Source organism: Ruditapes philippinarum, unplaced genomic scaffold (assembly GCF_026571515.1).
Source record: "Ruditapes philippinarum isolate M1 unplaced genomic scaffold, ASM2657151v2 ctg947_1_1_1_1, whole genome shotgun sequence".
NCBI classification, from domain to species: Eukaryota; Metazoa; Mollusca; class Bivalvia; order Venerida; family Veneridae; genus Ruditapes; species Ruditapes philippinarum.
The window spans coordinates 141,335-157,342 of NW_026861481.1; the positions used below are offsets into that span (position 1 = coordinate 141,335).

Genomic DNA, 16,008 nt, shown 5'->3' on the forward strand with positions numbered 1-16,008 from the left:
CTTCAAACGATCTTTATTTTTGGTATGTGAGGCTAGGATAATATAAATTTTTTGCTACTCATTCAATAAATTCAGAATTATACTTACACTCATTCAATATCCTGTATATATAACACTATAGCTGATAGAAGATGTTACATATATTCACTCCAGGCTACTTCTAATTATATCATTAAATTTGACAGACAGTTTTCAATTTGATTGATTTTTTATAGAAATATAATTTTTATAACTTTAACTAATGTAGCCAATGTGAAAGGAGGTCATAAATTTATAACTTCTGTATTGATGTTTGGGCTTACTAACTCAATACTGTGTTACAATAAGTCACAGTAGTTTTGTTAATTAACATATTAAATGACTGACTGATGTATACTTTCAATCCATGTGTGATTCAAACTTGTACTAATGTATTAACTTAAATATCACACCTTACATTTAACATGAGCTACAGTAACTTTACACAAACACAATTTTATCACATACCTGTTTAGATTTTGGGACTCTGTATAAATTGTATTGCACTGCCGTGCATATATATTTTGATGTGATGTCATTTGTGTTTTACAAACAGCTAAATGTAAGCGTCACACAATAGGCACGTCGATGAAAAATGATTCTTTTGCACTTTATAACAGTCTTTATTTGGGGAATGTGATAAATAGTATATTATATTTGTGTAGGTTCATTATAGAATTTATTGAACTTGTTGAATAAAATAATATTTTGCACACCAGAGACTCGCAAAATATAATTTTATTCAACTTGTTCAATAAATTAAGTATTGAACCTTAACTAATTCAATATCCTCTATCTCCCCCAAGTATTTAACTTCTATTTAACAAATATTTTGCATTACAGGAAAGTCAGAATGTTATCTAGAGAGAGATGAAGGAAGGAAGTATTTTCAGGTGTTTGCTGCAATAAGATGGTACCATGTAGTCAATGATATAACATCTATAAAGATGCTGGAGAATGATAAATTATTACCTGTTGGTAAGTTAAAGTTTCCCATTAGTGCCAACAATTTCAGGCACATATCTCTAGTATTGAGCCAGACTTCCATACAACTTTTGCTGTTGTCTTCTCAGTTTTATTAGTCTGATATTGAAGACTTGTATTGTACTTTTGTTCATCAAATGGCTTAAAGTCTTTTAGAGGGTAATTTGAATTAGTTGTATGAACTTTTTTGTATTCACAATGTACATGTATTGTTTCCCCATTTAAATTGGCTCAATATAGTTTTTTATTGGTCAATCATTATTTTCTGATGTACATTCTCATGACAATCTCATTAAAATCAGATCATCGTTTTTGCTCCGTTACTCTTCGCTACGAAGCGTAGGGTAGTGAAGCGACAGTTAGGATATGATTTTAATGAGATTGATTCTCATGAATACTTCAAATGTTTGACAACAAGATGTAAATGTTCCTGTATATGGTATGTGGGATTCGAATTCATCACCACTGGCTTATGAGCAAATTAATACATCACTGTAGACCATTGAGCCAAAGAATTGGCCAAATGGTTCTGATTGCTGACAATTAAACCTTATATCTATCTTTTTTTGTACACGTCAGGTTGTTTAAATCCTATGTTCCTGTATGGATGGAAGAGAATGCTGTCTGTAGAACAAGGCTTAGACAAGGGGTAATTAATTTTACATCACTTATAATACATCTCTAACAGCTTGCCTGTTTCTTTCTTAGAACAGTTTTCTTTGTTATCATAGGGAAAAAAAGTTTGCAATTCCATTAATGTTAGATCATGCCTCATGAGGGAGGATTTGTGATCTTAGGTTCTAGATGTACATGTTGCTATATTTTTTCTGCATATGTAATATGTTGATAAAATTTATCAAACTCTTTTCACTATCTACCACCTTTGATTTACATGATCTTTCAGATAAAGTTAGTAGAAAACTGAGATAAAAAAGTAGCATTGGCCCAGTTGTTCAAAACTTTTGTTAACTTTAACGACAAATTAACTTAGCTGTTGTTAAATTTTAACATTTTCATTAGCTAAAGAAATGTCAAAATTTGACATGTTCAGAGCTATGTTAAAATTTTGTTAGTTAACAAGGCATTAAAGTGCTTAACATTTAGTTTACTAATTAACCAAAAAAATACAGCTGAGTCATAGACTGATAGAAAATGTCATAGTCTTTAGGGCTGGTATATAGTTGTGACCAGTCACCTTTAAATAAGTCAAATTTCGATAAAGTTGTTTGATAAAAGATTGATATTGGAAATTCAGGAGGTGCCTGTCAATCAATTGATAATTAGTAAACTACTTATTGAATATTCAGCACTTTATAAAATTAATATAGATGAAATGTTGTGATGGACAGTTTTATCTTATAAATCTTGTAATTATACCCCCTCACAACAAAGTTGTAAGGGGGGTATACTGGAATCAGCTTGTCCGGCCATCCGGCCGTCCGGCTGTCCGTCGGTTTTTTCTTGTCCGCCCAATAACTTAAGATTCCTTTGACCCTTAGTCTTCATATTTGGCATGGAGGTTAGTCATGATTAGTAGATGACCCCTATTGATTTTGAGGTCACTAGGTCAAAGGTCAAGGTCACAGGGGCCTTGACTTCAAAAAGCTTGTCCGCCCAATAACTTAAGATTCCTTTGACCTACAGTCTTCATATTTTGCATGGAGGTTAGTCATGATTAGTAGATGACCCCTATTGATTTTGAGGTCACCAGGTCAAAGGTCAAGGTCACAGGGGCCTTGACTTCAAAAAGCTTGTCCGCCCAATAACTTTAGATTCCTTTGACCTACAGTCTTCATATTTGGCATGGAGGTTAGTCATGATTAGTAGATGACCCCTATTGATTTTGAGGTCACCAGGTCAAAGGTCAAGGTCACAGGGGCCTTGACTTCAAAAAGCTTGTCCGTCCAATAACTTAAGATTCCTTTGACCTACAGTCTTCATATTTGGCATGGAGGTTAGTCATGATTAGTAGATGACCCCTATTGATTTTGAGGTCACCAGGTCAAAGGTCAAGGTCACAGGGGCCTTGACTTCAAAAAGCTTGTTGGCCCAATAACTTAAGATTCCTTTGACCTACAGTCTTCATATTTGGCATGGAGGTTAGTCATGATTAGTAGATGACCCCTATTGATTTTGAGGTCACCAGGTCAAAGGTCAAGGTCACAGGGGCCTTGACTTCAAAAAGCTTGTCCGCCCAATAACTTAAGATTCCTTTGACCTACAGTCTTCATATTTGGCATGGAGGTTAGTCATGATTAGTAGATGACCACTATTGATTTTGAGGTCACCAGGTCAAAGGTCAAGGTCACAGGGGCCTTGACTTCAAAAAGCTTGTCCGCCCAATAACTTAAGATTCCTTTGACCTACAGTCTTCATATTTGGCATGGAGGTTAGTCATGATTAGTAGATGACCCCTATTGATTTTGAGGTCACCAGGTCAAAGGTCAAGGTCACAGGGGCCTTGACTTCAAAAAGCTTGTCCGCCCAATAACTTAAGATTCCTTTGACCTACAGTCGTCATATTTGGCATGGAGGTTAGTCATGATTAGTAGATGACCCCTATTGATTTTGAGGTCAAAGGTCAAGGTCACAGGGGCCTTGACTTCAAAAAGCTTGTCCGCCCAATTACTTAAGATTCCTTTGACCCATAGTCTTCATATTTGGCATGGAGGTTAGTCATGATTAGTAGATGACCCCTATTGATTTTGAGGTCACTAGGTCAAAGGTCAAGGTCACAGGGGCCTTGACTTCAAAAAGCTTGTCCGCCCAATAACTTAAGATTCCTTTGACCTACAGTCGTCATATTTGGCATGGAGGTTAGTCATGATTAGTAGATGACCCCTATTGATTTTGAGGTCAAAGGTCAAGGTCACAGGGGCCTTGACTTCAAAAAGCTTGTCCGCCCAATAACTTAAGATTCCTTTGACCCATAGTCTTCATATTTGGCATGGAGGTTAGTCATGATTAGTAGATGACCCCTATTGATTTTGAGGTCACCAGGTCAAAGGTCAAGGTCACAGGGACTTTGACTTCAAAAAGTTTGTCTGCCCAATAACTTTAGATTCCTTTGACCCACAGTCTTCATATTTGGCATGGATGTTGATCATGATTAGTAGATGACCCCTTTTGATTTTGAGGTCACTGGATCAAAGGTCAAGGTCATAGGGACTTTGACTTCAAAAAGTTTGTACACCCATTAATTTAACATTCCTTTGACCCACAGTCTTCATATTTGGTATGGATGTTGATCATGACTATAAGGTGACCCCTATTGATTTTGAAGTCACTGGGTCAAAGGGCAAGATCACAGGGACCTTGACAAAACTTAGCAATGCACTGGCTTAGTAACCTCAGATTTGGCAGGGAGGTTGTCCTTGAGCTCTAAATGGCCACTGTTGATTCTGACAAAGTGGTATGCGGGGGTATTCACGCCATGATAGTGGCAGTTCTAGTTAATTTCAGACCTGAACTGAGCATAGATGAGGCTGTGTTCAATAATAGCTGTATTAGATGTGGGAGAGTTCTGCTCAAAAATGATGATGTGAGTGCTTATATTCATTACATATGAGCCGCGTCATGACAAAACCAACTTAGTGCGTTTGCGACCAGCATGGAATCAGACCAGCCTGCGCATCCGCGCAGTCTGATCAGGGTCCATGCTGTTCGCTATCAGTTCCTCTTCTTGTAATAGAGTTGGTAAGCGAACAGCATGGATCCTGATCATATATTATATATATATATATTCATTATCATGATTCTTCCTCATACTTATCACATGAGAAAGTGTGGTTTTTTAACTGCTACTCAAATAATTGAGATAACTATTGTATGAAGCTGACAACATCACACTTTGTTAAGTTCGGTAAAGTTTTTGTGTGCAAGTTGGTATCTTATGAAAGGAATGGGTAAAGTTTTTGCACACTTGTTCTCTGTCAATAGCTTACATGATGGGCAAAGGTCCCATAACTCTGAGATATTATTTTACGGAGATAAGACCTATTTTTTTTATGTTCAAGCTCCAAGAAGAGTCGAAGATCAATGGTATGGTTTTTGTGAACAAGCTGGTTATATTGTTCCTTTTTTTTAGCTCACCTGAGCTTGCTCAGGGTGAGCTTTTAGGATCGGTGAATGTCCGTCGTACGTCCACAATTGCTTGTGAACACTCTAGCGGTCTCATTTTTGCCTCAATCACCATCAAACTTGGTCAGGATGCTTATCTAGTTGAAAGCTCGGATGAGTTCGAACATGGCTCATCTCGGATGAAAAACCAGGTCACAAGAGCTAAAAATAGAAAAACCTTGTGAACACTCTAGAGGTCACATTTTTGACCCAATCATCATCAAACTTGGTCAGGATGTTTGTCTAGGTGATAGCTCGGATGAGTTCGAACATGGGTCATCTCGGATGAAAAAGTAGGTCACAGGAGCTATAAATAGAAAAACCTTGTGAACACTCTAGTGGTCACATTTTTTAACCAATCTTCATCAAACTTGGTCAGATTGCTTGTCTAGTCAATTGCTTGGATGAGTTCGAACATGGGTCATCTCTGATGAAAAACTAGGTCACAGGAGCTATAAATAGAAAAACCTTGTTAACACTCTAGCGGTCACATTTTTGCATCAATCATCATCAAACTTGGTCAGGATGCTTATCTAGTTGATAGCTTGGATGAGTTCGAACATGGGTCATCTCGGATGAAAAAGTAGGTCACCGGAGCTAAAAAAGAGAAAAACCTTGTTAACACTCTAGCGGTCACATTTTTGCATCAATCATCATCAAACTTGGTCAAGATGCTTGTCTAGGTGATAGCTCGGATGAGTTCGAACATGGGTCATCTCGGATGAAAAAGTAGGTCACCGGAGCTAAAAATAGAAAAACCTTGTTAACACTCTAGCGGTCACATTTTTGCATCAGTCATCATCAAACTTTGTCAAGATGTTTGTCTAGGTGATAGCTCGGATGAGTTCGAACATGGGTCATCTCGGATGAAAAAGTAGGTCACCGGAGCTAAAAATAGAAAAACCTTGTTAACACTCTAGCGGTCACATTTTTGCATCAATCATCATCAAACTTTGTCAAGATGTTTGTCTAGGTGATAGCTCGGATGAGTTTGAACATGGGTCATCTCGGATGAAAAAGTAGGTCACAGGAGCTATAAATAGAAAAACCTTGTGAACACTCTAGTGGTCACATTTTTGAACCAATCTTCATCAAACTTGGTCAGATTGCTTGTCTAGTCAATTGCTTGGATGAGTTCGAACATGGGTCATCTCTGATGAAAAAGTAGGTCACCGGAGCTAAAAATAGAAAAACATTGTTAACACTCTAGTGGTCACATTTTTGCATCAATCATCATCAAACTTGATCAAGATGCTTGTCTAGGTGATAGCTTGGATGAGTTCGAACATGGGTCATCTTGGATGAAAAAGTAGGTCACCGGAGCTAAAAATAGAAAAACCTTGTTAACACTCTAGTGGTCACAATTTTGATTCAATTGTCATCAAACTTGGTCAGGAAACTTGTCTAGGTCATTGCTGGGAATAAATCGAACATGGGACATCTCGGATGAAAAACTAGGTCACAGGAGCTAAAAATTGAAAAATTTTGTTAACACTCTAGTGGCTACTGTTGTGATCCAAATATTCTGTTAATTGGTCTGAAAGTTTGTTTTGATGATTTCTAAGTCAAGATCAAACATGGGTCATCTTGGATGAAAAACTAGGTCACACCGCCCAAATATGGAAAAACCTTGTTAACATTCTAGTTGTCACATTTTCGACTCAATTATCATCAAACTTGGTCAGGATGCTTGTCTAGGTAATTGCTTGGATGAGTTCGAAATCGCATGTGAAACTAGGTCACCGGAGCTAAAAATAGAAAAATCTTGTTAACACTCTAGTTGCTACTGTTTTGATCCAAGTATCCTGGAAATTGGTCTGAAAGTTTGTTTTGATGATTTCTAAGTCAAGTTTGAATATGTGTCACCTGGGTAAAAAAACTAGGTCGCACTGCTCAAATATGAATAATCCTTGTTAACATTGTAGTGGTCACATTTTTGACTCACCTGTCATAAGACTTGGTCAGAATGCTTGTCTAGGTAATTGTTTGGATGAGTTTGATAAGTCAGGTGAGCAATATAGGGCCATCATGGCCCTCTTGTTTCTTATAAGAATTTTGCGCCTGATTAAGTGAACAAATACTTGAATGACTGGTTTTTATGATAATAGGTATAAAAATCTTTTAAAGAATTTTATGTTTTGACTTTAAAACAAGAGAAATCCTGCTTTTGCTATCTTCATAATTATCAGAAAGCGTGTAATGACTATTATATATGACAAGTTATAGAGAAATGTAATTTGATTTAGACCAGTGTTTCATGTTTTCTCTTTGTTTTCAGTATTGTTGGAGATGGGTGGGATATAACTATGGTGTTGATCTCTTAGTTACTATTACTAATGGGTAAGTATTAATTAGAATGAAAATGACTTACCAAAAATATTTACATTTGCCCAAAATAGTGCTGTGAAGAAAGTCATGATTGACATAATGAAATATACATGTAGGTATGAAAGTAGGCAATTGCAACAAAGATATTCCACATGTATATCTCTAGCAAAGTGGTTAAGGTTGCTGACTAAAAATTACTTGCCTGTCACTGCTGTGGGTAAAAATCCCATCATGGTCTTTGTACTAAGCAAGTCCTGGCCTGGAGGTTATAAAACATTTTTCCGAGTTCTGTCTCAAATCTCAGGATTTTCATTGGTCATTGTACATTTTATGGCAGTTTCTGACCTATCAAATACTTGAGATCTGAGTTTAAGCGCAGAGAATGTCTTTATAACCTTGGATACTGGTTCCACTCAGTGCCTGCTTTTGCCTGTTATAATGCACAAAAGTTTTTACCACCAAGTTGCCATATGACCTTTTCTGTGCCATTGTTACTTAAAGGAACTCCACTGAGGTTTATCAGCCTAAAAACATAAAATTTTAATTTTTCACATAGATAAACATGAGCACTTAAACAGAAATAGAAATAAAATTTAATTAAAAAAATATACAAGAAATACATTGAAAATCATATGTTTGTGCTATTCTCAGTCCGATTTGAGTGAAAAGCGTTAAAACGCTTTTCAATTTTGGGTCATTTTTACTATTATAATAATTATTCTGGAAAAAACGGAGCAAGCTAATGATCTCAAATTTTGCACATGAGTTATTAGTATAGATCTACATCAAATGAAGTAATAATCTCAGAAAATTATTTCAAGTCCCGTCATGTCCAAAAACCTGAGTGGAGTCCCTTTAAAACTCATCAAAACAAACAAACATACTTGTATATAGATCTAATGACTATATATGTGATTGATATATGTGGCTGTAACAGGTAAATGAATAATATAAGACATGAATTTAGTTAAAGAATATCTGATTTCAAATCACTTTTGTACAATCAATTTTTTTTCACTGTTATTTTCAAGTCATATATCTTTAAATATATAGGGAATTGGCCTCAGCATTCTGATTTATCAGACAGATAGTTATTCTATTCTATAAACATATGGTTATCTTAAGATAAACATACTCAATTTAAACATTCTCATTTTCTCTTGTTTTTTGTTAACTTAAACATATTAATTTGACTTATCAATACTTGTGTTTATAAAAAAAACACCAATGTTGTGATCCCTAGAGGGTTCAAACCCATCTCTGTGTTGAGCTGCATTATTTTGTTTACACTAAAAGTGACATGCCCATATAAGTGCAAATAATGGGTATACAGGTCAAAGCAAAGATAACTTATAGATTTTTGCAATGATTGTTATCAATTTTATAGTTCAGTTCATGTGTAAAATCTATAAATCACATGACACAAAGAAAATTTTGTGAAATATCCTTGGAATGTCTCATTACCATTCAATTTATTGAAAAAATGGTTCAGTCATGTTCTATTTTAAGGCAAATGTTATATAATATTCTAAATATTTTTCATTATCAGTGATTGTTCAATGAACATCTTTTTAAATATACTGAAACAAAAAAGAAACTTTCTCCAAGTTTGAATGTAGATATGTTAGTACAGTTTTTCAATCCTTTTGAAACTCAATTTTTACGTTGAATAAACATATCGGGCTTTTATACGGGGATTAGCTGAACGATTTTGCAAACAAAAGGAGTTTTACAAGCTACTACATGTATATAAGTGTGTACATCTAAGTGGTACCCTTGAACAACTTGGACATACTTGGCGAACGTTTCTTTTTTGGTTCAGTATATATAGCCAATTACAGCTCAATTTGGCAATGCAAAAGTGATCATAATGTCACTTTAAAATGTTGCAAATAAAAGTGTGTGTATTTTTTACAGAGCTGATTGTATACTATATATATCCAATTGTTTTACAGGATCATAACCCTTAAAAGAAACACAAATACTGAAACATGTGCCCAGTCTGTGAGTTTACATGATATGAGGTATCTTTGTTACAGGTAAGTTATGATGGACATTTTTTGTTCTCTATTCTATCTAAAAATGCAAATAAATTTTGTACAATACCTCAACAGTAATTTTGTTGTTAAATATTATTCATAATTGTTATTTTATTGTAAAAGTAAAATTATCTATTATTTCAAATCTTGTAAAACATAAATATAACCATAGAACTTTCAGCATTTTAAGGGGAGGGGTTGCATAGTGGTTAAGAAGTCTGCCTCTCAACCCAGGGATCAATGGGCTCAAGCCATAATCGGGTCACAACCTTGTTTAATCATATGACACTAGTACTGGTTGGTTACAGGAAGCAGACTCGAAAGTGATTAATATAAGTAAAGTTGCAAGAACTTGTTTCACAATTGAGCTTAAATAAATATGTATAAACCAACTTTTAGCATTTGAACCACATGATGTTCCAGTAGAATCATTATGGGATTCAACCTTATAATTCTATTTCAAAATCAAAATATCTATTTATAATATCAAATGCACATCATACCTCAAATACCTCAAAATATCTATATTAAATGCATATCAAGCCCCATGTAGCCTGGTTTCATTTTTCAGGATCCAAAATCTCATATCAAATACTTTTAGTACTTAAAGAAGTTCTTTCAAAATGGTAACAATTGATAGTGTAGAATAAAGAGATCAATATACATTTTTGAGAACAAAATTGATGCTATTTGGCTGCAACAACTTAATCAGACTTTTGGCTAACGCCTCGCCCAATATTGGTTTGATAGTTGAGTTCTTGTCTGCATGTATAATTATAGAATTCAATAATGTATTCAGTCTCAAGAAAGTATAATAATTTCAAAATATTCAACAGATTTGTAATTTCATTGCAGATTGACATTATCATCTGTTGACAAGGAAGGAAATGAGATTTTCAAGAAAGGGACAGGAATTAGGAAAATAGGGTTGGGAAAAAATGAGGTAATGAATGATGTTGATAGTATTATAAATTATAATGTTAAATAGTTGAAATTGAATCATCTGTCATGACATTGCTTAAGTGATATATTGACAGGTAAATGTAAACCTAACAAAAATCCACAATGAAATACATTCCTAATGAAGTAAAAGGACTTTAATCTTCAACTTGGTACAACAAAACAACATATATATACAAACAATGTATTGAAATAAATCAGTTATATTAAAATAATGAGTATTTTAAGTAGATGACAATATGAGGAGCAGATACGACATATTATTTTGTTGGTCAGAATTCTGATGGCAATGGTATATGTAAAAACATTGATGTGGTGCAAATCTAATTGTATTTAATGTTGATGAATCTTGATGTATATGTGAATATATGAATTTTAGGTTGCTTGTTCTTTTAATGGTTTTAAAGTAACATGGTTTTAAATTACCAGAAACATACAGTGATATAAAGTGAGTTGTATCAGTCCTAAACTTAATTGTTAAATGACGGCAGTAAGAGGGCATAAGATGTACTGCTTGTGAATTCAGAGACTTCTGCTAGAAAAAGTAAACACCCATCCAATGACAGAGAATCATCTTACAGTTTATGTTATCAGTTTTGAATTTGTTATTTTATATAACTTTTTTTGAACATTTCAGGACCAGATAGCATTAATGATTGACAAGAATCAGCAATTTCCTCTAGCATTAAGTATGAACTTAATGTTCCTGTCACCTAATCCAGATTTCCTGCCACCTAGACTTACAATACCTGACTGACGAGTGAAGACTTAACTGATGTAGTTAACATGTCTCTGTGATGGATTACTGCCAAATATTTGATCTCGTTTTGTATATGTGACACCATGTTGTATTTGTTTTTTTAGAATGGATATTGACTGTTTTAATGACTTGATCAGTTTGAAGTGAGTGTATAATAACATTCTAACTTTGGGCTCAGATACAAAGAAAGTACATATATAAACTAGGGATGGCAACGAGTAACTAGGTAACCGAGTACTGGATCAAACTTTGGAATATCGATTAACAAAATTGATATTCGATTACTCGGAAGAAATATATAATTTCTGTAGAAAGAAAAGTGTAAGTTCAGATATTCGGAGATATACCTTGTTAAACGCAATCAAAACATCTTTGTAAAGCTGCAAAAATGATATGGTAAATTTGACGAGGCAATCAACAGTTTGACATGTGCGTGGGATTGAACAACTGTGTCGCTGACGTCATTTGGCCTTTCATGATATTCAATTACCTTTAATTGTGCATTAATTTAAACGTTGTAAAATATAAAATGTTTTTGATTTAATTTTAATTGTTTATTGGTTATTCTAAGTTAACTCCATTGTCGTCTTATTTATAGTTACAAATTGAATTTCTGTGAATTTAAATAGAAAACGAAAGTAGCATGCAGAAGATGTTGATATTGTGCAAAGGTGCAAGTGGCATTGATTTGACTTAAAATGTGTTTAACCTTTTTATTTATTAAATAACATATCCATATATTTAAAAAAAATCAAAAAGAAAAAAAATCTGTCTATTGTTATAGACAAGGTATGCAACATTCGAGAACGAAATTTATGGGTACGCCATAACAAAATAACCAGATTTTTTTTTCTTTTTGATTTTTTTTTTATATATGTGTATTTTATTGCATAAATAACAAGGTTAAACACATACTAGGTCAAATCAATGTCACTAGCACATTTGATATTGTGTAATACACCTTTGAAGATCATTCGAAATGATCCGAGTAACCGAGTACTCGATCGGAAAAATGACCAAGTACTTGAGTATTAATTTTGGTATTCGTTGCCATCCCTAATATAATTGGGTATATCACTGCCATTTCTCTGATCTCTACAAGATGTCAGATGCTTAATAATGATCAGTTTCTTTAAATTTTACAAAGTTTAATATACAATACTGATACTCAAATTACCATGATACTGGTTTTGAATAAACAGTATTTTATACTGTATAAGTGGATATTTTTGCATCAGAAAGATTTTGCTAATGTCCAAAAGTGGACTTTTTTGCCTTCCCTAATATTTGCGAAAATATGATTTCTTGAATTTAATACTGTTTTTGTGATATCAATAATAAAGCAGGTATATGTTAAAATATGCTGTTATTGTAATCGTTCTATTCTGTGTAATTGTTCTATTCTGTTGTTTAATACCTTTATTATTTAAATAATTGTTTGAAATATACATTGTTAGTTTGTTAAAGGACCTGATCACACATTTCTTTATCAAATTTTGAAACATTTTTGTTATATGAATAACCAATTGTGTTATTAACACATATAGTATTTCATTAAAACATTTGTGATTTGATAGGACCAAACTTAAACAAAGAAGCAATGAGAAAAAATAATCTAAGTACCTGAACAGTCAAACTTATTCATGTTAGATGCTGTATAAGAATCTGTTTTCAAATGATAGAAGACAGTTTGCCTAAAAAGAAATAATTTTTGTGCTATCAAATATTTGCAATAACTTTCAATTCACAAAAATCGCAAATTTTCCCATGTCGCAAAATTTACCACTTATACAGTAAGACAATTTTAAATCAGTAGAGCAATCATTTTTATCAAATCATGACTAGTCAATAAATCCAGAGACATAGACATTATCTATGTTTCTGATAAATCTTAGTATGTGTGTTTTCAGTACAAATATTTGCAGTACATATTTTACATATTCTTCGATTATTGAAAATTATGTTATAAGCATACTTAATTTCACTTAAAGTTACATTAAATAAATTTGTAAAAATATTTTGCCGTCGGCCTAATAATCAAGCATTCTACTGTTTTATTAATCTTTTTAACAGTATTGTTGTAAATCTCATCAAATATTGTTCATAAATTACGATTTTAAACGGAAAACCCCACGGTAACACTAAAGTTCGTATACGAATTTTAACATGCAAATGAAGACTATTGTCAGTTCATGTATGTGCTACGTCACAGTGCTATAGTTGATATACAGAACATAGCAAATACGAGATTTTCATGTGCATACACACTTTAACCGTTTTAGCTTCATGGTGCACTTGGCACGGCGTTCAGGAAAGAGTAATCATCTCATAAAAATATTAAATTTGTATGAAAACAACTGTTACAATGCGTAAATATACCGTTATATTAGGACTGCTACTTATAACCATGTTTGTTGATTTAATATTGATGTACGGATGACCCAAAGGCGGAGTTCTCATGCAAATTCCGATTTCGCCACAATGAGGTCACAGATGTTTATGCTTATAAAACTCATTTTGGTTGCCTTGACATCATAATAAGATCTGGAGTCGATATGAAACCAAATTTACTAATGAAATGTCGCTATTTCTGTTTTTAAGAAATTCATTTAATGTAGCTTTTGATTTGTAAATTTTTGATTATTTGAATACATGAATATTTCAAGCCAATTTGTAGGTAATAGACAAATGTGTACATATTTTAGTGTATTGTTGTATAATAATGCATAGTTTTGAGGTTCAGATGCACACAATTTTTCAATGATAAACCATGAAATATTGTACTTCAGTGCAAGGGAAATAAAAAGAAAATCAAACTCCATTCTTACAGGACAATGTATAGGGAAAGTATAAATACCCTGTATGTGTTGAGACTACTTTAAGTGAGAAGTGATTTTCATGATGTCAATCATATCTGACATATGTTGTGTTAACATTCCTGTCTATTATGTGCATTATTGTTTAATTAATGGCATCATTTGCCCAGTCTGCTTGATAAGGAGATAGTGTAGAATATTTGAGTAATCTTTTTAGTTAAGCAATCATAATTTAATATCTCTGTGATTGTACGTAACAGAATAAAATGTCCTGGAACAAAATATTTTGCTGCTGTTTTTAGTAAGTTTTGCAATGATTTCACGCATGTCTCGCTCGCTTTTACTAAAACATAGATCTACTGACAAATTTCAATCAATAAATCAAATTTCAATTCAAAATTTAAACAGTAATTTTATAATCCACAGACAGCAAATAGGTAGCTTTATACACTTAAAAGAACATGATAGGGTTTTTTTTTAATTCATACGGTTATATGAAAATTTATGCACTTATATGAACATTGAAATTTAAGTTCATTTATCATGTTTATGGCTAAAAACTAGTGTACTTGTAAATTAATTGGTTTAAAAAGATACAAAGATGTTCTAAAAAAAAAAAATTATCTTGTTAGTTTTTGAGCTTTTGTGATCGCTTTTCGTCCGGCTTCCGTCCATCGTCAGTCCGTCCGTAAAAATTTACTTTAAATGACATCTCCTCATAAACCACTAAGCCAATTTCATCCAAACTTCACAGGAATGTTCCTTTGGTGGTCAGCTTTAAAAATTGTTCAAAGAATTTAATTCCATGCAGAACTCTGGTTGCCATGACAACCAAAAGAAAACACTTTAAATATCTTCTTTTAAAAAACCCAAAGAGCTAGAGCTTAGATATTTGGCATGAAACATCTTCTAGTGAGTGTCTACCAAGTTTGTTAAAAAAAAAGCCCTGGGATCAAAATTGGCCCCGCCAAAGGGGTCATTGATTTTCCCTATATGCATATAGTAAAAACTTTAAAAAATCTTCTTTTAAAGAACCCAAAGAGTTAGAGCTAAGATATTTAGCATGAAACATTTTCTAATGAGTGTCTACCAAGTTTGTTCAAATAAAAGCCCTGGGGTCAAAATTGGCCCCGCCCCAGGGGCTCATTGATTTTCTGTATATGCATAAAGTAAAAACTTAAAAAATCTTCTTTTAAAGAACTCAAAGAGCTAGAGCTAAGATGTTTAGCATGAAATATGTTCTAATGGTTGTCTACCAAGTTTGTTCAAATAAAAGCTCTGGGTCAAAATTGGCCCTGCCCCAGGGGGTCATTGATTTTCCTTATATGTGTATAGCAAAAACTTAAAAAATCTTTTTTGAAAAAACCCAAATACCTAGAGTTTAGATATTAAGCATGAAACATCTTCTAGTGAGTGTATACAAAGTTTGTTCAGATAAAAGCCCTGGGGTCAAAATTGGCCCCGCCCCGGGGGTCATTGATTTGCCTTATATGTGTATAGCAAAAACTTAAAAATCTTCTTTGAAAAAACCCAAATAGCTAGAGTTTAGATATTAAACATGAAACATCTTCTAGTAAGTGTCTACAAAGTTTGTTCAAATAAAAGTCATGGGGTCAAAACTGGCCCCGCCCAAGGGGTTTCATTGTTTTTAAGTATATGTGTACAGTAAAAACTTAAAAAATCTTCTTTTAAAAAACCCAATGAGCTAGAGCTTAGATGTTTAGCATGAAACATCTTCTTATGGGTGTCTCCCAAGTTTGTTCAAATAAAAGCCCTTGGATTAAAATTGGCCCTGGGGGGGTAGAGATCATTGTTTTTCATTATAAGTGTGTAGTAAAAACTTAACATCATGAAACATCTTCTTATGTGTGTCTTCCAAGTTTGTTCAAATAAAAGCCCTGGGGTTTAAATTGGCCCTGCTCCGGGGGGCGTATATACAGGTGAGCGACCTCAGGCCTATCATGGACATCTTGTTTACTGAACT

General features: G+C 33.5%; 1 protein-coding gene across 1 annotated transcript in view; it reads left to right on the forward strand.

The window, feature by feature from the left end:
• The window catches only part of LOC132715766 (germ cell-less protein-like 1), a 35,481-nt gene extending 22,360 nt beyond the window's left edge, over positions 1-13,121 (forward strand). The window contains exons 9-15 of the mRNA XM_060698831.1: positions 862-996; positions 1,582-1,651; positions 4,465-4,543; positions 7,400-7,461; positions 9,405-9,488; positions 10,344-10,431; positions 11,086-13,121. Coding sequence (XP_060554814.1) covers positions 862-996; positions 1,582-1,651; positions 4,465-4,543; positions 7,400-7,461; positions 9,405-9,488; positions 10,344-10,431; positions 11,086-11,205 — 638 coding nt within the window. The 3' untranslated portion in view covers positions 11,206-13,121. The remainder of the gene's footprint in view (positions 1-861; positions 997-1,581; positions 1,652-4,464; positions 4,544-7,399; positions 7,462-9,404; positions 9,489-10,343; positions 10,432-11,085) is intronic.
• Positions 13,122-16,008: the final 2,887 nt, after the last annotated feature.